Source organism: Misgurnus anguillicaudatus, chromosome 4, assembly GCF_027580225.2.
Source record: "Misgurnus anguillicaudatus chromosome 4, ASM2758022v2, whole genome shotgun sequence".
NCBI classification, from domain to species: domain Eukaryota; kingdom Metazoa; phylum Chordata; class Actinopteri; order Cypriniformes; family Cobitidae; genus Misgurnus; species Misgurnus anguillicaudatus.
Window position 1 is genome coordinate 19,054,603 of NC_073340.2, and position 25,276 is coordinate 19,079,878.

Here is a 25,276-nt window from a genome sequence, read left to right on the forward strand (position 1 = left end):
TCCAGATGTAATCGATTCCAGTCAGATTCTTGCCCATCGGGAACAAAGTTCTTTTGTTTTCATTCCTTTATCTGTCACAGTGGTTTCCAAAAGTTTTTATTTGTAGCAGTAGTATCATATGTCTCGGAATGAGTTGAGTTTAATTACAACCCACTATTTGTATTTCTGTAAATGTATTGCTGTGTGTTTATACAGTATATCCATGTACACACAGCATATTCACAAAAAAATGGTGTTTCTCAGAACTTTACATTTTTGCAATTATTTATGGCCGTTTGAGGTCATTTCTCCTTATGTTCACACGGGCTTGCAGAGTAACCTTAGCGACTGATCTTCACATTTTCTTTGGACATGTCCCAAATACTTTTGTTTAAATTTTGAATAGCTTAAATATTGTTTGTCACTTGAAATTGTGAACATTAAAGGTACTCTAAGCGAATTCACGTGTTTTAGACCATTAAACATTTTTTGTTTCATACAGCAAACATCTCCTCACTATCTGCCTGTCTGGTGATCAAACTTTAAAAAAACGCGATCTCTGTAGACAGCCCAGGCTTCACAAACTGCAATAATAACAAACTGGCCAAACCTGCACCACGAAATAAAACAAAGTGTTCCAGCCAATAAACGACAAGAAGGGCTTGGGGGTGGGGTTTGGGCGCGTTCATGAAAGCACGGAAGACATCAACAAAAAGTGAGGTCTCACAGATTCGCTTAGAGCACCTTTAAATTAAAATCCTATTTTTGAAATGGAACCCTGTCTAAAATTGAGGCAAAATTCTCATAATCTTATTATGAGATTTGAAACATCAAAGTTTGATTTTAGTCTTTGTTTTTCATTTTAGTTCAGTATTTGATATGGTCTTACTCTATCAACACTAAATATATCGAGGTTAATTTATCGCAATGTTCTTTACATTATGCAGGATGATTTTTAACGCTACAAATGCTAAATCACAAAAATAAGCTTTTTAGCTTATTTAGCTTTATTTACAGACTGGATCACAAATGTTTTGCATGATAAGTGGCTGGGACATTTATAGATTAATTGTGAATTAAGTGTGAGACTTAATAACGTCCTAATAGTTCGTATGTACACCATATTATGACATCAACTTAAGTGTAATCTAAAATACAGTATGTACATTATTTTAAGGGGTGGTTTCCCGGACAGGAATAAGCTTAAACCAGGACTAGGTCTTAGTTTAATTATGAAATATAACTAGTTTTAACAAACATGCCTTACTAAAACATTACTTGTGTGCATATTGAGGCAAAACAAAGGGCACTGATATATTTTGAGATATGTCAGTGCAAGATGTTTTCAGTTTGGACAGCTCTTACATTTATTTTAGTCTAGGACTGGTCTAATCCCTGTCTGGGAAACTGCCAAATCTTTTAATTCCAATAAAATTGTCTAAAATCTTACATATTATATAATATATCCTCTATAGCAGTTGTTTTCAAACTGGGGGTCGCGAGATGGTGCCAGGGGGGGTGCAGTTTTAAGAAATTTTATGAAATACATTAATTTATCATAAATTCGGTGTAGTTAAACCTAAAAAAATAAGGCTACTAACCAAAAGCACTACTTTTTTGTACAATTTAATGTTTTTTTTTTATTAAAATGTTGAGTTTTAGAAAAGTTTTTTGTAACAGTTTTTCTTTGGGGGGCCGTGAAGGAATGCACCGTACACAAGGGGGGCCACACGCTGAAAAAGTTTGGGAACCACTGCTCTATAGAATCAGCTTTGTCTGGCTCTCTCTCAAGGGTTTTTTCCCTCCTAGGACTTTTCCCTTCTGACTAAAAATGTTGGGAGGTTTTTTCAACCCCAGGGGAGCCAGCTGACATTGGCTTAACTAAGCACCCTCTTCTATGCATTACATTATTACTGCGCTTCATTCTCAGCCGCTGTATTCTGCTGCTTATGTTTTCCATCGATTTTTCTGTGTTTTCTTCTGCATCTATAATGTGAAGCTGCTTTGAAACAATTAAACAATTGAGAAAAGCTCTATATGAATAAAATGGAATTGAATTGTAATCAATTAGTGCCCTCTAACGGCTTATACAACTTGTGGTTACATTTGAATGTTTTTTGACTTATACAGTACTTCAGATTAGACACATTCATTTTTCTGCATTTGTAAGAAATACTTTTATAACCATTTATAGTTATAAAGATATTTAGGAGCATCTAACCCCACCCTAATCCTAAATTCAACCAGTTCTTAACCATATGAAACACAACACGCCGATAAAAGTACAGACCCAGCTAGTTATTGCATAAATTCACCAAAAAACAACAGTATAAGCATATTACAAGCAATTCACATAACAAATATTGAAGCCATACGATCACTTTTTATGTAGATCAATGAATGCAACGCACAGTTAAATCTCATTCAAACATAAACCGCGACGTTCGAGCATGACGCAGTCTGCCATGAGAGCCAATACTTAGCTAATGTAATGATGCAATCTGTCACGAGACACACGAGAGCCAATGCTATTTCACAATCAAAGATGAGGTATAATCTGTGCTTCTAGCGGCAGTTTTTGAACAGGTGTATACCGGATCTGATATTTACAGAAGATTGTCATCACTTGTTTCTTCATATAAATGCATTGTTTGACCTTGGAACACTTGGAATATTTTAAAGGAACAATATGTAGGATTGTGGCCAAAACTGGTATTGCAATCACACAGCTGGTGGCCAATATACAAAAGACAACATAAACATCAGTTGAGGGCTGCAACTCCACTTTTTAAATGACAATATGCTGGCCAGACCACTGTTGTTAGTGATATAAGTATTTGAAATGATGATTTCTTAATGTCTAGTGACATATCAGGGACATTTTATGATTAATTAATATAAATTTCTTACATACTGTTCCTTTAAGAACTTTTTGAAAAAGTTGTGACTGTTTTGTATGCTGTGTTTTATATGTGTTACATATAATAAATAAATTGGTATGTTATTTTCCCTAAAGGGTTAGGATATTGGACAAATACATTTTTTTCTGGTGTAATTATTACTGCAATTCAACAATCAATTTTAATGAGCTTTTTAACTTTTTTGCCCTTATGAAATTAGTAGTGCTGTTTAATTTCTCTGTAACCATTTGATCCATTCTCTTTTTTTTCTAAAGGTGGGAGGGACAATGTACAACACCGGCCGCCACGTATCACTCCGACTGGACAAAGAGCATCTGGTCAACATCTCGGGTGGACCCATGACATACAGTCACCGACTTGAGGAGATCAGGTTACACTTTGGCAGTGAGGATGGACAGGGCTCCGAGCATCTCCTGAATGGCCAGGCCTTCTCTGGGGAGGTGCAGCTACTAAAACCTATGTGTTCTGCAGTACATCATGAGTGGGATCACAGGGTCCCACAGGTGCTACTGGTTGATCTCTTAAGGTCACAGCCAATGCAGTGTCAAGAAAACGTCTCGGTTACGTATGTAACCCTCGTTCCCTGAAGGAAGGGAACGGAGACGTCACGTCGTGACCGACGAATTGGGAACCGCTTCGCGGGTGACCTATCTACTTCGAGAACTATCAAAAACGCCAATGAACTTGGCATGCAGGTATTTGCATAATGCCGGCGCCGCCCCGCCAGGTGCGTATATAAGGCACAGGTGCATAATACCAAATCAGCTATATTATTGCTGAGAAGCCGAGCAACAGTGCCCGGCCTGAACAGCAATGGAACAGCAAACTGTGGCGACGGGACGTGACGTCTCCGTTCCCTTCCTTCAGGGAACGAGGGTTACATACGTAACCGAGACGTTCCCTTTCAGTCGGTCACTACGACGTCACGTCGTGACCGACGAATTGGGAATCCCTACCAAAACGCCACTGCAGCTGAACCCTTCCAGTGCCTGCAAAAGCCCTCCGCCCTCCACATAAGGGGCGGAACCTAAGGCGAAATGCAGAAGGCCGGTCACTACCTGTTCCTTAACCCACGATAGTGAAGCAGCGAACTGGGAGAAGCGTCTAAACTGAGCGGAGCTAGAACACTGCGGAAGCCATCCCCTAAGAAGGTTAAATGGATGACATAAAATATATGAAACAACCGACAGGTTGCTCAAAATAAGTCTCTGAACAATACATGGTATGTTGAGAGATGCAGAGCAGGCTCTGCTAAGGAAAAACGTGGAGGATTAGAACCCCACGGACTATACACACAAATGAACCCCACGTAGGGGACAAATGTGGATGCCTAGCCTACACAGGTTTACAGAGAATACATCAGTGATAGGTTGACAGCGGATGCTCCGCAACACCAGCTATCAGGGCGGTGGAGGAGAGGCAAAAACAGTTTTTTAGACGTTTTTGCCCCGATGGCCTTCCATAATGGTGCAAATGTGCAGCACCAAAATAGAGGCTCCAAGCCGACACACGAGCCGACCCTCGGCATTCTTAACTAGTTAGTAGAAAGAACCCGAGTGGAAACCGGTTCGACACGAACACTATAGAATCTTGTGAACGTATTAGGTGTCGCCCAGCCTGCAGCTCTACAAATATCTGTTAGCGAGGAACCGCGAGCCAGTGCCCAAGATGATGCCACACTGCGAGTAGAGTGGGCACGTAAATTAAATGGACAAGGCACATTCTGCTTTTGATATGCAAGGGCTATAGTATCCACAATCCAATGGGACATCCTCTGCTTGGTGACAGCTTTTCCTTTCTGCTGACCACCGTAACAAACAAAGAGCTGATCTGAGGTCCTAAAACTTTGCGTTCTGTCTATATACACACGTAGTGCACGAACAGGACATAACAAAGCCATGGCTGGTTCTGCCTCCTCCAAAGGCAGTGCTTGGAGATTCACCACTTGATCTCTAAAAGGAGTGGTGGGAACTTTGGGCACAAAGCCGGGCCGGGGTCTCAGTGTTACGCTGGATGCAGCCGGCCCGAACTGAAGGCACGATTCATCGACCGAAAATGCATGAATATCCCCTATCCTCTTAACAGAAGCCAAAGCAAGGAGAGTTAAAGTTTTCATTGTAAGAAACTTAACACTCACACTATGCAGAGGCTCGAATGGGGCTTCCTGGAGTGATTTCAGCACCAAGGACAGGTCCCAAGGAGGAATAGAGGGGGGACGCGAAGGATTCAGTCTTCGAGCGCCTCTGAGAAATCTAATGACTAGGTCGTGCTGACCCACTGTTCTACCGTTTACGGGTGAATGGTGAGCTGATATCGCAGCGATATCGACTTTAATAGTGGATGGTGACAGCCTATTCTCCAAGCGACGCTGGAGATATAAAAGCACAACACTAATCGGGCATTCTCGGGGGTTTTCACTTCGGGAAGAACACCAGTCGACAAACAGGTTCCATTTAAGCGCGTAAGCCTGTCTCGTAGACGGCGCTCGCGCAGCAGCAATAGTGTTAGATACCTCTTGCGGTAAATCACTCATATCCTCCGTGCCCCGTCCAGAGACCACACATGGAGGTTCCACAGGTCGGGGCGCGGGTGCCATAATGTGCCCTCTTGTTGAGAAAGAAGGTCCTTCCTCAGGGGAATCTTCCACGGAGGGGCTGTCGCGAGGAGAGAGAGTTCTGGAAACCAGCTCCTGGTTGTCCAATACGGTGCCACCAACAGCACGCTCTCCTCGACCTCCCGGATTTTGCATAAGGTTTGCGCAATGAGGCTCACCGGAGGGAACGCGTATTTGCGCAAGTTTCGCGGCCAGCTGTGAGCCAATGCATCCACGCCGAGCGAGTCGTCGGCTAGTGAATATAACAGGCGACAAAGTGTCGTCTCTGGGAAGCAAACAGATCTATCTGCGCTTTGACGAAACGTCTCCAAATTTGCTGAACCGCAATGGGGTGGAGTCGCCATTCGCCGGGACGCGCAGCCCGAGAGAGCGCATCCGCCTCTACATTGAGCGTGCCCGGGATGTAAATGGCACGAAGAGACCTCAAATTCTTCTGACTCCAAGTGAGGAGGTGACGGGCGAGATGCGACAGGTGACGCGAGCGTAAACCGCCTTGACGATTGATGTACGCCACGGTCGCAGTGTTGTCTGTACGAACTAATACATCTTTGCCCCGTAACTCGTTGCTGAAACGGACGAGCGCAAGATATACAGCCCACATTTCCCGGCAGTTTATGTGCCAATGCAGCTGGGGTGTCGTCCAGACCCCCGAAGCCGCAAGCCCATCGTACGTGGCCCCCCACCCCGTGTCTGACGCATCTGTGCATACTATCGCGTGCCTGGAGACCTGTCTCAGAGGCACACCGGCTCGGAGAAACGCACGGTCTGACCACGGAGTGAAAGTGCGACGACACGCAGGTGTAATGATAACACGGTGAATGCCGCGCAACCACGCTCTCCTCGGGACTCGATCGTGAAGCCAACGCTGAAGCGGTCGCATATGAAGCAGTCCGAGCGGAGTTACAGCTGCGGCTGCTGCCATATGCCCCAAAAGCTTCTGAAATTGTTTCAGCGGGACCGCGCTCTAGCTCTTCAATGTAAACAGGCAAGTCAGAATCGACTGAACACGCGCTTCTGTTAGACTAGCTGTCTAATCGATCGAGTCCAGTTACATACCGAGAAAAGAGATTCTCATCAACGGGCAAAGCTTGCTCTATTACCAGTTGACCCGAAGACCCAAACGAACGAGGTGTTTTAAAGTGTAATCTCTGTGATCGCACAGCGTCTGACGTGTTTGAGCTATTATTAGCCAATCGTCCAGATACGCGAGAATGCGCACACCTCTCTCTCTCAGGGGTTTTAAAGCCCCCTCCACTACTTTGGTGAATACACGGGGCGACAGAGAGAGCCCGAATGGGAGGACTTTGTACTGGTATGCTCGCCCCTCGAACGCAAAGCGGAGAAACGGCCTGTGTCGGGGGAGAATCGATACGTGAAAGTACGCGTCCTTCAGGTCGATAGATGCGAACCAATCGTTTGGACGAATGCATGGAAATATGCGTTTGGGCGTCAGCATTTTGAACGGCATTCTGTGAAGTGCACGGTTCAGCGAACGCAGGTCCAGGATCGGTCGCAAGCCGCCGCTTTTCTTGGGTACAATAAAGTAAGGGCTGTAAAACCCCGACCTCATCTCGGCTGGAGGGACCGGCTGAATCGCGTCTTTCGCCAATAAGACAGCGATCTCCGCACGGAGGACGTGCGCATCGGCAGCTCTCACCGTAGTGAAACGAACGCCGGAGAATTTGGGGGGACGCCGGGCAAATTGGATCGCATAGCCGAGACGAATCGTGCGTAAAAGCCAACGCGACGGGCTGGGAAGCTGTTCCCACGCCCCCAGATACCGTGCGAGAGGGACTAAAGGCACGATCGGTGTACCCGCGGCGGGCGCAACGGAGGTGATCGCCGGTGTGTGCGTAACGGCCGCACCGACAGCAGTGTTGTGTGTGATAACACTCACCTGAGTCCGTTGCTGGGTGGTTGAGTAAGGGAGGCTCTGCTGAAGACACCTCACACCACTCGATGCACCCTCTGGCGAAGGAGGGAGACGATGGGTTATGAGCCCGTAGCTGTCTCCTACCGGCTGAGAGCGCGGTGGGGTTATGAGCCCGTGCGTCGCTCTCGTTCTCCTCTGATGAGTCGGAGAACGAGGGGGGGTTATGAGCCCTCTCGTATCTCCGGAGCTCATCTGAAGACCTAGAGATGGAAGTGGAATTCGCTCTTTTTGTGGATTTGTGGGTGCCGACTGAAAAGTCGGCGGAACAGAAAAATGAAACAAAAGATTCCCCAACCGGTCCTCCTCCGGTGGGGGGAGTGGTGCCTTCACCATCTCCCGAAGAGCGATCCCCTCCATCTCTAGGTCGCCCGTCTCAGGGCCGCTTTGATCTTCTTTTACCACCCTTTTCAGCGGGCTGAGCGGGCGGGGCGGGCTGCTGACGACCGGTTCCTCGCTTCTTAGAAGAGCCCCGGGGAGGAACGGAGGCGGCCGCCGCAGGACGCCCTCGGCGAGGAGCAGGCTGAGGCGCCGACGTGGATGGGGCAGGCGCAGGACGCTTCCGACGTGGCATGATCTGAGCGATGGCCTCAGTCTGCTTCTTGGCCGCGGAGAATTGCTGGGCAAACTCCTCGACCGTCTCGCCGAACAGGCCGGTCTGGGAAACCGGAGCATTCAGGAGCCGGGTTTTATCGGCGTCCTTCATGTCCGCCAGACACAGCCAGAGATGGCGTTCCTGGACTACCAGGGTAGACATCGCACGCCCGACGGCGCGTGCGGTGACCTTGGTCGCACGAAGCGCCAGATCTGTAGCCGCACGTAGTTCAGAGAACTCCGCCGAGTCGTGACCTCCCGCGTGCAGATCCCTCAGAGCCTTAGCCTGATGAACCTGCAGCAATGCCATGGCATGCAGGGCAGAGGCTGCCTCCCCACAAGCCTTGTAAGCAGCACCGGACAGCGCCGAAGACTGCTTACAGGCCCGTGAGGGGAGAGTAGGCTGGTCCCGCCAGGAGGAAGCGACACCGGCCGGACACAACTGCATCGCGACCGGGCGCTCCACTGACGGGATACCAGTGTACCCCTTGGCATCTCCACCCTCGAGAGAGGTGAGAGGTGAAGGCTGATACGGCCGGTTCCGGGCGGAAAACGGGGTTTTCCACGACCGCGTCAGCTCTTCATGCACCTCGGGGAAGAAAGGCACCGGGGGCGAGGACTGAGAAGCCCTGGCACCCCCGAAGAACCAATCATCGAGGCGGGACGGTTCAGGTGGGGGAGGTTTAGTCCACTCCAAGCCGACCGCCTCCGCCGCCCGAGCGAGCATGGCTGCCATCTCAGGGTCGAACGCAGAAGCCGCAACCTGGCCCGAAGGCGGGAGCGGATCCGGATCGACGTCTGAGGCTGACAACCCCCCCTCCGACGTTACGGTGGATATCGCGTCAGGTGGAGGCTCGACAGAGCGCGAGGACACCGTAGAACACGGGCCACTCGTCTCCATCGGGACCTCCGCTGGCAACGGATCAGGGCGCTGGGAGCTACTGGACGAACCAGCAGACCGACCCAGCACCGTTATACGGAGGTCATCCTTCGCCAATCTGGTAGCTGCGCCCTTAGCAGCACCAGACTGGGAAGGCGGGGGCCGTTGCCGGAGGAACGACACCCGTCTCCGCAAATCCGCTATAGTCATGCCCTCGCAGACGGGGCATGAACTATCACGCAACGCTGCCTCTGCGTGCTGGAGCCCCAGACACGAGAGACAACGCTTGTGGCCATCCTGGGGGGCGATAAACACACCGCATCCAGAAACGGAGCACGGACGGAAATCCATCTTTAAAAAGACGACCCCGACCGTGACACGAATGAGTGGCTGTCTTTAAAAAGACACAAAGCTCAAACGTGCTGCTCTTTTAGGGAAATCACTCTTTTGTGCGAGCTGGTGAAACACACAGGGAGAGGCAAACGCACTCACTCGAACTCAAGTCCTAAATTAAAGAGACAGAGAGAGAGAGAAAGGGTGGAAAAAACACTGCGAGCCTCCACTGAGGTGTCTTTGCCCAACCAACTTCAGCAAGCTGAGATATTCTTTTCCCACACAGCACAGGATCTACGAAGATCAGTAACAGCTTCTCGAGAGCAGATGTCTGCCGGCTTCGAAGCAATAAAGCTGATTTGGTATTATGCACCTGTGCCTTATATACGCACCTGGCGGGGCGGCGCCGGCATTATGCAAATACCTGCATGCCAAGTTCATTGGCGTTTTTGATAGTTCTCGAAGTAGATAGGTCACCCGCGAAGCGGTTCCCAATTCGTCGGTCACGACGTGACGTCGTAGTGACCGACTGAAAGGGAACTGACCTTAAAGGTCAACACCGGACTTAGGCAAAAAACAATGCTCAGCAAGCTTACAGAAAAGCTTTGGTGTTTTATGCATTGGTTAATAGCAATAAAGCTTAGAGCATGTATTTCATGAAATATTTATAAGGGTTTGCATCAGATAAAAAACTAACAAAAAACTGTAAGCCAGCCCCTGCAGACATTTTATGAGCAATACTGAAAGATGTTTTGGCTGAAATATTCCTAATTGTATTGGTAATGTAAAATGACTTATTATGCTCTTTCTCTAATTTTCCCACTAACAGCCATAATAGCAGGAAAATGTGTCTCAATTACGCTCCTTCTGTAATTTTAGCTTGCACCGCGCTGCAGCCTTTATCATTTGATATAGTCAACAGTCAGTAAAGCTCTGACATTTCTTTCTGAAGGTAATAAGGACAACGATTTGTGTGGCAAAAAATAAGCTTGAACTTGACAGGCAAATCCGCAGTAATTAATGATTATAATTTCTTTTCCCCTTGCGGCAGCCAGCTGATAATCCAACAATAATAAAACAAAGTGTCAGCAGTCTATCAGGACAAACCGAAGTGTGACCTGGGTGGCAGAAGGCCGTCTCTGCATTGCGCTCTTATGTTTAAAGCATTACTTTTCTTGACAAATGAAGTATATGAATATTTATTCATTTCTGCGGTAGTTCTATGTTGTACTTTCATGTATTGTGCGAAGTTAATCCCATCCGAAAAATATTTTCCTACTTTTTTTGCCTAACTCAACCGAGAAATATGGAATGATTTTGCAGGAAATTGTTAAAAGGAATTGCAAAGTGCTTATTGTACAAAAATTACATACGTGTTATTTTACATTGTATTTTAATCCCTATTGCAATTTAAATATAGAAGTCAGGAGTTAAGAAGATGAGTCGTAACTTGTACATCATGGCATATACAATTGCAAATGGACTTAGCTTTTCCATTTGAAATATGGCACACATTTTACGTTTATGTTAAAGAATTGTCACACTATTTACATGCACAGATAAAAAAATGCAACTGAAAAAAATTATTTGTAATTCTTTTTAAATATGTCTGCAAAATCATTTCATAGAGAAATCTGATCATATTCACATAGGAATAAAATATACATTTATATCGTGCAACTGTTGAAGTGATTATCAAATATGCGTGGAAGCATGCTTAACTCTTTCCCCGTCAGCGTTTTTTTTAAGTTGCCACCCAGTTTTAGTTTAATGCCTTACAGAAAAATTATCTTCTTTAAATAAACATAAAATATCAAATGAAAGAACAGTCCATCCGCTTTTCAACAACAAAAAAAAACTTTTCATCCTACCTTCATTTGTTCTCTTATCACCTCTCAAATTTTCTGCTAAAAGCGGAGATAATTCAATTTTTGTGAAGAACTTTTGTAAGAGATCAGATTCAATGCCATCAAAATTTACACGTCACGCTAAATCCACCACAACGCTGTTGTGTCAAGTGAATGCGTTAGTGTTTAAGTTGGGTAAGATTGCCATCTAGTGGATAAAAGCGGAAATATCCATTTAAGACAAAAACAACTCAGAGAAAGTTTTCTCTTTATTGACGAAATGACTCAACAATATTTATTGACATTTATCTGGATATCGCCATAATTGTGCAAAGGTAGAAAAATAAAAAAACGATTAAAGACTGTGGTGTTTATTTTCATAAATCATCACGCAGCAACAGTGGCGCAGTGATACTTGTAATGCGGTCTGAACCGTGGGTTTACCGGGGTATTTTATCACGGCTTAGAAAGCGTTTCAACCAATCAGAATGAACAACCAGAACGAGCCGTATTATAATTATTATTTATTACTTATCTATTGCAACCAAAATATTGAAACGAATGCTAAATGCTACCTAGTGTACATTAGTTACAGATTTAATCTGTTTTAGGAAACATTATTTGTACTTTCGTATTTTGACCATCCTTGCCTGTTTTCCCATCTGACATTAGAAAATGCCCATAATCGCCAGTGTAGCATAGGGGAGAACCGAGGCAAAAGTAACGAACTTCAAGGATGAGTTTTTCAGAATTAAAGTAAATTTGGTTTAAAATAGGGATGCTCCGATCGATCGGCTGCAGATCGGTATCGCCCGAAAACGGCATTAAATGACTCGATCGGTACTCGCAAAATTTGGTGATCTCAGTAACCGATCTTTCTGCTTATCTTTGTCAAAGGGCACTTGAATGCGGCTGCAATTAGAGACCATTTTTATGCGGTGCGTAAGTTTTATAACCCGTTGCTCATGTGTGACGTGCAGATTTGGATTTCTCTCTTTGCCTTTACAGAGATATGTGTATTTTCTAGGAGGATGCGCTCCGGTCTTAACAGCGTGACGTGTCTTTACGTCCCCATCAAACGGCGTATACAGATAGTTTATTATTTGCATGCGTTTTAAAGTTTTGACAGTTTAAATTTTCATTTTCCTGACAGCTGCTCTTGTCCGCACACACAGCAGCCTGTCAGTGCACGTGAAGAAAGCAATCGCTCTCACATCTTAAAGCTACAGTAACCTAATTCATCTCAATAAAATCCCTCTCTGCTCTTCACTGAACAAACTGATGTAGTTCATACGAATACATGTATATTTAATTCATACACTGAAGATTGTGAAGCCTTTTATTTTCATTATTTTTAACAGGCATAAGCATTTTTAAAGGCATATTAAATTCCTCTTTGCAGCAGAAATATCTGTTATGCCAATGTATTTGATTCTCTATTAAAACTTTAATATACCTAATTAAGTAATATAACAAAGGCAACATCTGTGGTATTACTTTATCTAGAAAAAAAATTAAAACCTACAGTCATCAAAGAGCTTGCATATCAGCTTGAAGAATCGGTATCGGCCGCTCACGAAAACAACAAATCGGTAATCGATATCGGCTGCAAAAATCCTGATCGGAGCATCCCTAGTTTAAATGTCAGAGTTCCTGTCGGGGCGAAAGTAACACTTGTTTACTTTTGCCCTGCTGCTAATACTTTTGCATTATTTTGAGAATTTATATTATGTCAGTTTAATTTAATATTCATAGTATTCATACTGTTCTCAACAAATCAAGTTTGAACTGTTGGGTTGATTTTGAACATTTGATGAAACTGAAATTTAAAATGAAAACGTAATTTAATTATTTAAGATAAAATATAAACAACAAAATAAGTTTGCAGTTACATATTAACAAGGTCATAGTCATGTATAGGCCTATTTACAAAAAAAACAAGTGTAATACAAAAAACGATCTTGTTTTGTTATGTTACTTTTGTCCCAGACAGAGTCGATAGTAATAATGCTCTACCAATGTTCAAAGTGAAATTATACTGAAGTCAAAATTTGTTCAAAATTCCACGTGGTATTAAAAGAGTTATTGACCACAGCAAAAATATATTTCTGTCTAAAACATATCTGCTCTCCCCTAATACCATACAAGACCACTGAGGAAACAAAATAAGCAGCTTTGTATTTAGACTAAAACAGGAAAGTGTTAAGTTTACCTCATAGCCTGGAATCTGATGAGAAGCTAAAATGTAAAATGATATCTTAAAGGGGACATTTCACAAGTCTTTTTTAAAGGACAAGTTCGGGTTTTTTTCACTTAAAGCCCTGATTTCAGATTGTTTGTGATGAAATAGAACGGTTTTGACTGAAATTTGGACATATAATGCTGGCCCGAGAATTTTCAGGTGTTTGTATTCTTGCAATTGGCAAAGGCGGATTATCGCCATCAACTGGGCTGGAGTGTCTATTATTCAAGCTCTCAACGGAAGAATGTACGGGTGTGAGGCGTTTGGAAAAATAGGTCCACAAGTTTACAACGAATGCTAAAACAACTGCTGGAAAGCATCTTTTGCAGCAATTTTTGTGTGAGCATATCAGTAGACACCCCTGACCACTCGGTGAGTTTCACGTCTTTGTAAACGAAAGTTTAATGCATTTTAGGAAGGATTGTTCCAGTGCACATATACAGCCGTTGTAGAGGTAGTGGGTGATACAACAGAAACCGAAAATTCTCGGGCCAGCATCACACGTCCAAACTTCAGTCAAAACCGCTCCACTTCATCACAAACAATCTGAAAACAGGGCCTTAAGTGCAAAATAACAAACTTGTCTTTTAAGAAGTAAAATAAATCTTTAGTTTCCCCAGAGTACATATTTGAAGTTCTAGCTTAAAATACCATATAGATAATTTATTATAGCATATTAAAATTGGCACTTTATAGGTGTGAGCAAAAATGTGCTTTGGGTGTCCTTTTAAATGCATTTGAGCTGATGAAATGTAAACACAGATCCCAATAATGGTGGGTTGTTGAAATTGAAACTCGATTGTGCTGTCAATTATTTTCTCTCTCTCTTCATCTCTGCACTAAATGGCTGTGCCGTAGTTGGTATTAAGGGACGGTATTATTATAATAAGATCACAAGAGGAGCCAAATTTCAATGACCTATTTTTTCACATGCTTGCAGAGAATGGTTTACCGAAACTAAGTTACTGGGTTGATCTTTTTCACATTTTCTAGGTTGATAGAAGCACCAGGGACACAATTATAGCATTGAAACATGGAAAAAGTCATGATATTTTTTTTCATGATATGATTTAAAAGTCATGGATCTGTATGGGCAGAAGTGATTTTTGAATGTATATATTTTCTAAATTTGACTAATGCCAATGTTTTGGATATCACTATAGATATCCTTATGTATTCATACTAAAAGCAAACAGAGACATTAAGACCATAATCATCCTATCTTGGTTAAACATAAAGCAACATAGAGCAGTACTAAAGATTTGTCTAAAGTATAGACCTGACTCCACAGTTCTTAAACTTTGAAGAAATCCAGCTTTTTATAATGGTGACATAGGGGTCTGGAACCAAACGCATTTAAAATCAGTGTTTTAAGTTGTAATGCGTTTGAGAGACCATGTTCTGTACACGCTTGCGAAGCTCTGCAAATGGCTGCGAATGTAAATTAAATCAAATGGGCTGAGACTGTGGCTGTCCTTGAAATGAGAACAGAGAGAAAGAATATTAAAACTTAAAACGACAAACACATTCGCAATATCTCCCAACCGCTGGCTGTTTTGCATTTAAAAGCAACCAAGCTTTTAAGCTTTATTTGGATGTCTGTCTCTGTAACATTCAACACATCTTCACCTCTTTCTTCTGAAGATTACGTTTGACTGATGCTCATGGCACCCACGGGAAAGTTGCCTCGCTGTAGATGCACTGCAACACCTTTCACTTAATGCATTCTTCATTCACCCTGATCCATGAGGGCAGACTCATTCACAAACTGAAAATGAAACACCACTGATGAAATGAATGCTAAAATATGCAGGCTGTTTCTTAGAAACTTCTCTTAAAAGCTGCATTACTGTATGAAACTTTGGACTCACTGTCGCCACCTGTGGTTGAAAAATTGCTAGTTGCTGTGAGTACAATAAAGAATGACCATTGTAAAATATTCCATTTAAATAGAGATTTTAAAGATGCAATGGGTAACTTTAGGTAGGATCTCTTGACAGAAATGCAATATAATATACATAACTATATTATCAGTGGTGTATAAGACCTTGCATAATGAATTGTATTGTTTTGTTATCTTAGAATGAGCTGCTTTTATCTCCATACATCGGGGGTCCTCTTACATGGAAGTCGCCGCCATGTTTCTACAGTGGACAAACCATTCCACAGATGCATTTCGTCCCTACGTTGTCTTAGATGATGATATGTTTGTCCTTTGGCGGCTACCATATGCATTTTGAAATTGAGGGGTGAGCTGCTGGTTGAAATTCAGAATCTCAGTACTAGATGCCGCTAAAATTGACACAAACAACACATTTAAATATATATTATTTAAATAATCTATAAAATAAATAGAAAGGGTGATGCACAAATACAGGGAAGATTTACAGCAATGATATGCAATAATTAGTGATATTGGTAAACAACTTTTTTCAGGAAAAATCTGTCATTGACTACTTTATTCACTGAAAAAAATGATTCATTGAATTTAATCAATTTTTTAAGGTAAGTGGTTGCAATCAATTTATTTAAGCTACATTTAAACAAAAGTTTTATATTCTATTTTACGGTACTAATGTTTTTTGTTTAAATGTAGCTTAAATAAATTGATTGCAACCACTTACCTTAAAAAATTTGATTAAATTTAATGAATCAGTGTTGAATGATAAACACTATGCGCCCAATATCTCTGCTGTGATGTATTATGCATTCTTATAAACTTGTTTAACTCCTTCCCCGCCATTGACAAGTTATCTCGAGTTATCTTGTCAATTAAGAGAAAACATTTGCATGAAAAAAAAACGTGTCCCTGGTGAGTTTTTATGTTAAACTGTAATACCGTGATTATCCATTAGATGGCGATTACCAAATTTATAAAAAAAACTGAAGCAAAAACTATTTACTACCTTTAAACTCTGTGTATGTTTTGATAATCGTTCTGAATCTGATCTTAAACAAATTACTTCACAAAAAATGCAATTATTAAGGCTTTTTTGCAAAAAAAAAAGATTTTAATGTTTTTTTCCAGTTTTGTTTGTTTATTGTTTATTGATAATCGCCAAAAATGCTGGCGGGCAACTTTACAAAAAAAGGCTGGCGGGGAATGAGTTAAAAGCGACATTATAAAACTTTGAACTCGTTGTCAACACCTGTGGTTAAATTGCAATTGCAAGTTGCTGTTACTGCAATAATGAATGACCATCGTAAACTATTCTATTTAAATATATATATATTAAATATTTAAATAATCTATTATAAATAAATAAATAAAATGGGGATGCATAAATACATACAAATACAGGGAGAATTGACCTCAGTGATATGCAATAATTAGTAATATTGATAAACAACTTTGAATTTTATCTGGAAGAATCTATCATTGACCACATTATTGAATGGTAAACACTATGCGCCAAATATGCATTCTTATAAACTTCTTTAACCCCTTCGTCGTCATTGACGAGTTATCTCGTCATTGACGAGTTATCTCGTCAATTAAGAAAAACATATTCATTAAAAATGTCCCTGATGAGTTTTTGAAAAATGATTTTTTGAAAATAATAAAAAATATTTACTAATTTTAAACTCTGTATACACTCTAAAAATGGCTAGGTTATTTTTTACCCATAATTGGTACATTTTGGACAGAACACGTGCTGGGTTAAAAATGGACCCTATGCTGGGTTATTTTAACCCAACTGCTGGGTTATTATACCCCATGGTCGCATAACAACAACCCAACATTGGGTCATTTTTAACCCAAGCATGTGTTCTGTCCAATATTTACCCATTATGGGTCAAAAATAACCCAGCCATTTTAGAGTGTATGTTTTGATAATTGTTCTAAATCGGATCTCTAACAAAAATCATTCACAAAAATGCAATTATTTCAGCGTTTTGCTAAAAAATATTTTAATGTTTTATCCCGTTTTGTTTGTTTATTGTTTGTTTCAAAGCAGAGGGTCTAGTCTTTCATTTGATATATTTGTATGTTTATATATTTTTAGACGAAAATATTCCTGGAAGGCAATTTGTGAAACTTTTGTGAATATCGGCAAAAATGCTGACGGGCAACTTAAAAAAAAAGGGTTGGCAGGGATAGAGTTAAAAGCGAAATTATGAAACTTTGGACTCGCTGTCGCCACCTGTGGTTAAGTTGTAATTGCAAGTTGCTGTTACTGCAATAATGAAGGACGATTGTAGACTATTCTATTTAAATGCATATATTAAATATATTTAAAAAATCTATATTATAAAAAAGGGGGATGCACAAATGCACACAAAAAGGAGAATTTACCTCAATGATTTGCAATAATTAGTGATATTGATAAACAACTTTGTATTTTATCTGGAATAATCTATCATTGACCACATTATTGAATGGTAAACACTATCCGCCGAATATCCCTGCTGTGATGTATGCCTCTGCAACACAGCTGGATGGTTTCATCGATAGATACTGATAGTAAGAAAAAAAACGATGCTGTCTCAACAAGATCCATATCTGCCTCTGCAGTAGTTTAGTACACATAAATAAATTTAAACCTAAAATTTAATGCCAAATCAGACCCGAATTAAACCAATTTTTAAAATGCATTATCATTTGTAAGTATCAAAGTCCTTCTGTAGTGCAGCTTTAAAAACCTGCAGAGGTTTCACTCAGCTCTTTAATACACTTTAGTTTATCTTGAAAGCATGGACAAACAACTAAAAATCTGTCCATGGTGATTTGATATTTGTAAATTTTATGTTGCCCATTCCATTTTGCATGCTTCAGTACTGCTCAATAAAGTCAATAATCATGCTGGTTGAGTTAATGTGTTCGATATTCAGTCTGAGCCATGTTCTGTGGATAATATTGCCTGATACTGTATTTTAAGTAGTTTGTGTATCAAAATGCACTAAAAAATATCCATCCATCTACCTATCGATCCATTTATAGCAGCTTTTTAGACTCCTATGAAATTATTGCATCATTATGAGATATATATGTGATCATTTAATGTTCAAAGCTGTTGAGATAGAATATGATATTGATTTGCATCTGAAAATAATTTCAATGCATTTATTTTCCCAGACTTTTAGAAAAAGTTCACAAATGAATAATCAGGACGATCTAATACGTAAACATTAAACGGATGACACTACATCCAATGATTTGTTGAATTGTCTACGAGCCTACACACTTTAGTTTTGCAACTCCTCCCTCACCCTTTCATTAATTTCCAATTATCAATGGTAGGAAAATAACACATTACTGTCACTGTTCACTTCTCAGCTGCCCGAGTAAATTTGGCCATTAAAATCCCATTTTCACAAGCGCTAAATATAGCAAAGTGCTGCGCCAAAAAGTACGACAAAACCCATAAAACTTTCACAGGAACAAATTTCTTCTTGGTTTATGTTACACTGCTAGACTAAAAAATCACCACATCGCTAAAATCAAAAGCCCCTCTCTTTAATTAAATTGTGTAACACTTAGGTAAGAGCCATTTGGCCCTTTCCCCTGAAGTTATGCCTTGTGTTCCCATCCTCTCGCCCAGCAAGTTAAACAGTCTACATACTCCGTCTTGCGGTAGCTTAACTCAAACATAATCAAATCAGATGGCTCTTTGTACTCCCGGGCTTTCAGTTTATTTGCTTTATGAGCGCACGCTCTGATTCATCTCCTATTGGATGGCGGTTCCAGGCGACTGCTTTTCATTTGTCCAGTTAGCGCCGTCCACCTTTCTTTCTGCTATCGACTTGCTGTCTTCATATTTCGCCCATCGTAGGCCTAAGCCAGCTATCACACAATAAAGAGCTTGTCAGGGAGCCCACCAGAGGCACAGGCTGTCTCCTATCATAGCAGAGACACCTCTCCTCAGTCTAACAGATCTGTCTGGGTATGTGCGCGCATTCTGCTGAACATTTCCTGCTGCTGTTCAACACCTTCCCTCTGTCGACAAATAACACAGAACCAATGGATCTAGTAAGATAAGCATCTTAGCTGTATCTCTTTGAGAAGATAGATGAATGCATAAACCTTTAAGGACATTTACAATGTCTTTATTTGTAAAAACAATAATGTTTTAGAGTTTGGGTAAGGGATTTAGGAAATACAGGTGTTTGTACATGTTAATCCATATGGTGTGGGGACCAAATGTCATGGCAGTAATTTTTTGACCTTGTGGGGTCATTTTTGGTCCACACACACACTTTCCACACATTTCCATTTTTATGGTAACATCCCACAGACGTAATGACTTTTATACTGTACAAGCTGTATATTCTGTCCCCTAGCTCAGTGGCTCTCAACCTTTTTTACTTCAAGTTCCCCAGAAAAATACTTAAAGGGGCAATGAACCTGTCGATTTTATTGTTTTATACTGTTGTCTGATGTCTACTTATGATGTTCGCATGGTTTTTACATTCAAAAACATCAAAAGCAATAAGTCTAATAAAGCTATTTTGTAACATGGATTAGTGGCTCTCTGGAGTTTGAAGGGGCGGGCCGCATTGAAGACCTGGACGTAAACACCCACTGCTATGATTGGACAGCTTCATTCCCCGTCATTACATGTGGGGAAATGTTTTAAAAACATTAATGTGTAAAAATAGCAGCCGTACACATATATGTTTGAGCCACAAACGATTCTGGGTGCTAAAGATGATACACATAAATGACAATACGTATAGTAAAGTATAAACAAAACTTCAAACTCAACGTGACTAAATTACCATATACAACACTGTAAGCGGGCATCAGAATCTAAATTGCGGCTGATAAGTCTTTCCTTATCACTAACTTTGTATATTTCTATCGTTATATTACAGTCGTATTGTTAAGTGTTGCACTTTTATTAATCGTTTAATGTTCTTAGTAAATTAAAACAGTTAGACGCGTGTTTTGACACTGATGTTACAACAGGACATATTAAGCGATCTCTTCTAACAAGGCAATAGTGGAACCTAGTAGCTTTAATAAAGTAAAATGTTTTACTTACTGTGTATGCTGCTGTGTCATTTTTGTCAGATCCAATATTAGTGGTGCTTTACAGTCTCTCTGCAAATCCAGCATCGACTTGGCTTCTTTACAAATGAATCCGTGGTACACAAAGTAAACAAACACTTCCCACGCGAGCTGGAACTTCTTTAAAAACAAACTTTAACCACGCATTCCTAATGTTATTGTTCGATCCTCCGAGTTAAGGTTATCCAGCGTTTGTGTTCTTCCCAGATGGTTCTTCTACAACACTCCGTTTCCATGGGTACTCATAACAGATCATCATGTCAAAATAAAAGTCTCTCAGGAAAAATGTATTTAAAACTCATTTTGGTTACATTTGGCAATCTTTAGAGACATGTTTACTGATTGTTAAGACACCGCATGGTTTGCTTTGCCCCTGGCCCACATGTATGTCACGCAAAGCTGTGGGCGGGGCTACAAAAGTGGTCGTTGTATGGAGGAGGTGTTTAAATACTCTACTCTGACGTCATATTTCAGCACATTCCTGAATCGACTGTTTTAATGGCTTGGTGCCAAAAACTGTTAGATTTCAGTAAAGAGGATGTTTTCAGTTCTCAAGCTTGCAGGATGTTCATTTTTAGTATGATGACCTCTTTTATAACAAATTATCAAGTTAAAATTTTTTTATTCACTGCCCCTTTAAAGCCACCCCCCCCACACTGCCAAATTCTACCAAAAAAATATAAAAATAGCTAGACAATAAGAAATGTGATACTTTTGAGTCACCTTGAGGCCCCCTTGGAAATTTGTCGGGGTCACGGTTGAGAAAACCCAATCCCTTAAATCTAACCCTCACCAAAAACTTTTTGCTATTTTAGATTAAAATCATTTTGTTTGATTTATAAGCTTGTGCTATAGCACCCATGTAAAACTATACGACTCAACACATATGGTTGCTCATCTACACAGGTGCTATATTGGTGCTGTATTGCACTTAAAGTGGTTCCCCAATGATTACGCACCAGTGAACCACTATTTAGCACCAATTTGTTGAGTACTTCTTATATTGCTCTCAAAAATATATCTGCACTCGGACCTTGATTTATCTAGGAGGTTAATTTCTTAAATATTGCTGGTTAGAAAGTTTGTGGAAAACATTAGCTTCATAAAAATATGCAATCAAATTAACATTTGCATTGTAAGCGCATTTCTCCACATTTGATTAACTTTATACACGATCTGTAATGACTGCTTTTGAATATTTCATAATCAGGCATTTAATTTTTCCTTAACAAAAACACAGCCGACTCTGTGGGGATTGGTAAAGAACTTTGATTTTTGACTAAAACTTGTTAACACTATGCAGTATTTGGATAAGAAAACTAATCATACATTGAATGCATTTTTAATCGTTTTTTTTTTACAAGAAATGTTCTCAGCTCAAAGTAATCAAGGAGTTTCCACGCTTCTGTCTACACACTAGTAGTGCTCATGGACAGACCTTCCCACCCATCTAAACCTCCTGCAATTTAAAACTCTTTCATAGAGACTCAGACGGTTCACAGAAGAAAGATTACCTCTGCCTCACAATGAATTCAAATTTAAATTTGACAGACATGTTCAAACAAAGGCAGAAGCACCTGTTTACCTGTGATTGTGATTCGCAGCCATACAGTATGTAATGACTAAAACTTCGGCTGTTATCCAAACTGACTCTCAGCTCGGCAAAAGACCAACTCATTCGAACCAACGCGTTGGCTTTCCGTATTTGTTTTGGATGAAAGCAGGATTTTTGGTAATTACCAACCAAATTATTATCAATGAGTAATTATTTCTAATTGAGCTTTTCATATTCCATAAATTTCACAAGCATGGATTTAATATCACCACGGCTGCATAGCTGAAAATGAATCAACATAAATTAACTCGACTTTTGTGGAAAAAGAGCCAAGAGAGTCATTGTTGAAGCTGTATTGAAGCTGACACTTTCTGTAAAGGGTTCTGATGTTAAGCAAATCACATTTCGGTTTGGCAGACGCATTTATCCAACAGTGTACTTAGTTGTTACATTTTATTAGTGCATGTATGCCTTTAACCCTTCAAACGGCAGCTATTTCTTTGACTCAAATTCTAACACAATGCTTTATCATCAAGTGCAAGGTACTTAAAAAAAAAATGGTTTTCAATACATTACAGTGATAATGGTAAATTGGTCATTACTGTGTTTGTAAATAGAGTTTAAATAGGCAAACATTTAAAAAACAGAAGTAAATTAACCTTTTTTATTAAGAAATAAATAATAATAATATTAAGAACAAAGGAATCTAACACTTTAGACTTTAGAAATATTCTGTAGTACAAAATACATTTTTCATTTAGGAGGCTTTTTTCTGAACTCTCTGGGCGTTTTCAATCCATTCAACTCAAATATGTTGCTCTCTAACCTAACCCTCTCCATCACTGTTCAAATCCCCTTCTGCTCTCTGTAATTACTGAAATAACCCATATATTGTCAAAAAGTGCAATTTGTCTTCATTTAGGAGTGCAAATTGTTGAAGAGTTATGGTAAAAGGAATACAGCGTCGGCAACAACATATCGGTTTAATAGGGTTAAAGGAATAGTCTACTCATTTTCAATATTAAAATATGTTATTACCTTAACTAAGAATTGTTGATACATCCCTCTATCATCTGTGTGCGTGCACGTAAGCGCTGGAGCGCGCTGCGATGCTTCGATAGCATTTAGCTTAGCCCCATTCAATCAATGGTACCATTTAGAGATAAAGTAAGAAGTGACCAAACACATCAACATTTTTCCTATTTAAGACAAGTAGTTATACGAGCAAGTTTGGTGGTACAAAATAAAATGTAGCGCTTTTCTAAGTGGATTTAAAAGAGGAACTATGTTTTATGGCGTAATAGCACTTTTGGGAGTACTTCGACTCGGCGCAGTAACACCCTCCCTCTCCCATTATGAGAGTGAGAAGGGGAGCGGACTTTTCAGGCGAGTCGAAGTACTCCCAAAAGTGCTTTTACGCCATAAAACATAGTTCCTCTTTTAAATCTGCTTAGAAAAGCGCTACGTTTTATTTTGTACCACCAAACTTGCTCGTATAACTACTCGTCTTAAATAGGAAAAACGTTGATGTGTTTGGTCACTTCTAACTTTATCTCTAAATGGTAGCATTGAATGAATAGGGCTAAGCTAAATGCTATCGAAGCGTCGCAGCATGCTCCAGCGCTTACGTGCACGCACACAGATGATAGAGGGATGTATCAACAATTCTTAGTTAAGGTAATAACATATTTTAATATTGAAAATGAGTAGACTATGCCTTTAAGAATCGGACCAATACTGGGTTGTTTTTTAACAACCGTGGGTTAAAGGAGACTTTTTTAATTTGTCAAATAAATCTTTGGTGTCCCCAGAGAAGTTTTAGCTCAAAATACCGTATAGGTAATTTATTGTGGCATGTTAAAATAGGTACTTTATGGGTCTGAGCAAAAATGCACCGTTTTTGTGTGTATCCCTTTAAATTCAAATGAGCTGCTCAGGTGGGCGGCACAGACAAGACAGAGCATCAAGAGGGAGGTTCTCTCACAAAAGAAGTTAGTAAGCGATGTTCAGCATTATATATTTGAACAAGTTTAAAAAGTCAATCATCTGTTTTATGCACACTAAATACATGTTTATCAGCAAATGGGGAACATTGTGGAATAAGTATAAAGACTTTTAGGTCTCATGTTGCCAGTGTATTAAACAGGCACAATGATTTTCAGCATGTTACAATAAAATACACTTCCACAAACACCCAGAAGTTTACTTTTTGACCAAACCACACGAGCACATTTAAATGATCTGTAATAAAACAACACGTTTAATGCTTAAATTTTAGAGAAACAGATCAAATGACATGTTTATGCTTATTGTGTATGATTGAACACATTCGCGTTTCTGTCAGTCTTTCACTCTCTATCTTGTGACTCCTCGTATTCATTTGAAACTTGAGAGAAACATTAAACAACATATTTATGCTTATTGTGTATGATAGTGAATACGCGTTGTTCTCTCACTCTGTCTCGTGCAGTGCATTAATCCTCGTGTTCATTCATATAAACTTCAGAGAAACATATTAAACAACATACTTGTATTGATGAAAGTGAACGTTGCGTTGCTCTCTCTCTCTCTCTCTCTCTCTCTCGTTCGTTCGCTCACTCGCTCCCTCTCACTTAAACCTCATTCACACAGACCTCTGGTCCCAGAAAATACCCGTAAAATTGCCAGACAAGGGTCTGTGTGAACAAAAACTCGTTCCGTTAATCTTCTGGGATCGTTGCCGGAAAGAGGACCTAGTCAGATACACGGGTAACCCTCTGTGTGAACAGAAGCCGCAACAATGCCATAAAGGGCGTGTCGAAGTGAGGACGCGCGCGTCATCATCACAACGCAAGTTATGGTTCAGCTCCTTACAACGAGAGATAACGTGCATATAAACATTCACCACGAGAAATGTTGCAAACTAGATTGAAGCACTTATCAGGAAATGATACATGAGATGCATAAACAATGACGCACGTGCCGTAGTGAGGACGCGCGTGTCATGGCAAGTTGGTTCAACTCTTTAAAATGAGGGATTTACAACATTCACGACGAGAAATAGCAGCAAACTGGACTGAAGCAGATATCATGTAAGTTAGCTTATTACTTACTGTGTTGAAACGGAGATCATTCAGCAGCATAAAAGAATATCGCGTCACGTGCTCATTTGAGCTATAATTAACGAAAATACCCGCACGTCATGCCAACAAGATAATATCGTTCAGCTCCTCAAAATGCGGGTTTTAAATGCATATAAACAATCACGATGAGAAATGTCTGAAAACTGTATCAAAGCAGAAATCAGGGAGCTCGTCAAATACTCGTACATTATACGTCACACCCTCACGTGTCTATACGGGAATTATCCGGGATGTGTCTGAACGCTCA

At 40.6% G+C, this 25,276-nt stretch overlaps 1 protein-coding gene across 2 annotated transcripts in view; it reads left to right on the forward strand.

The window, feature by feature from the left end:
• The window catches only part of ca10a (carbonic anhydrase Xa), a 216,304-nt gene that overhangs the window by 180,385 nt on the left and 10,643 nt on the right, over positions 1-25,276 (forward strand). For both annotated transcript variants that reach the window (XM_055175822.2, XM_055175823.2), the window contains one exon: positions 3,155-3,340. In XM_055175822.2, the coding sequence (XP_055031797.1) occupies positions 3,155-3,340 (186 nt within the window). The remainder of the gene's footprint in view (positions 1-3,154; positions 3,341-25,276) is intronic.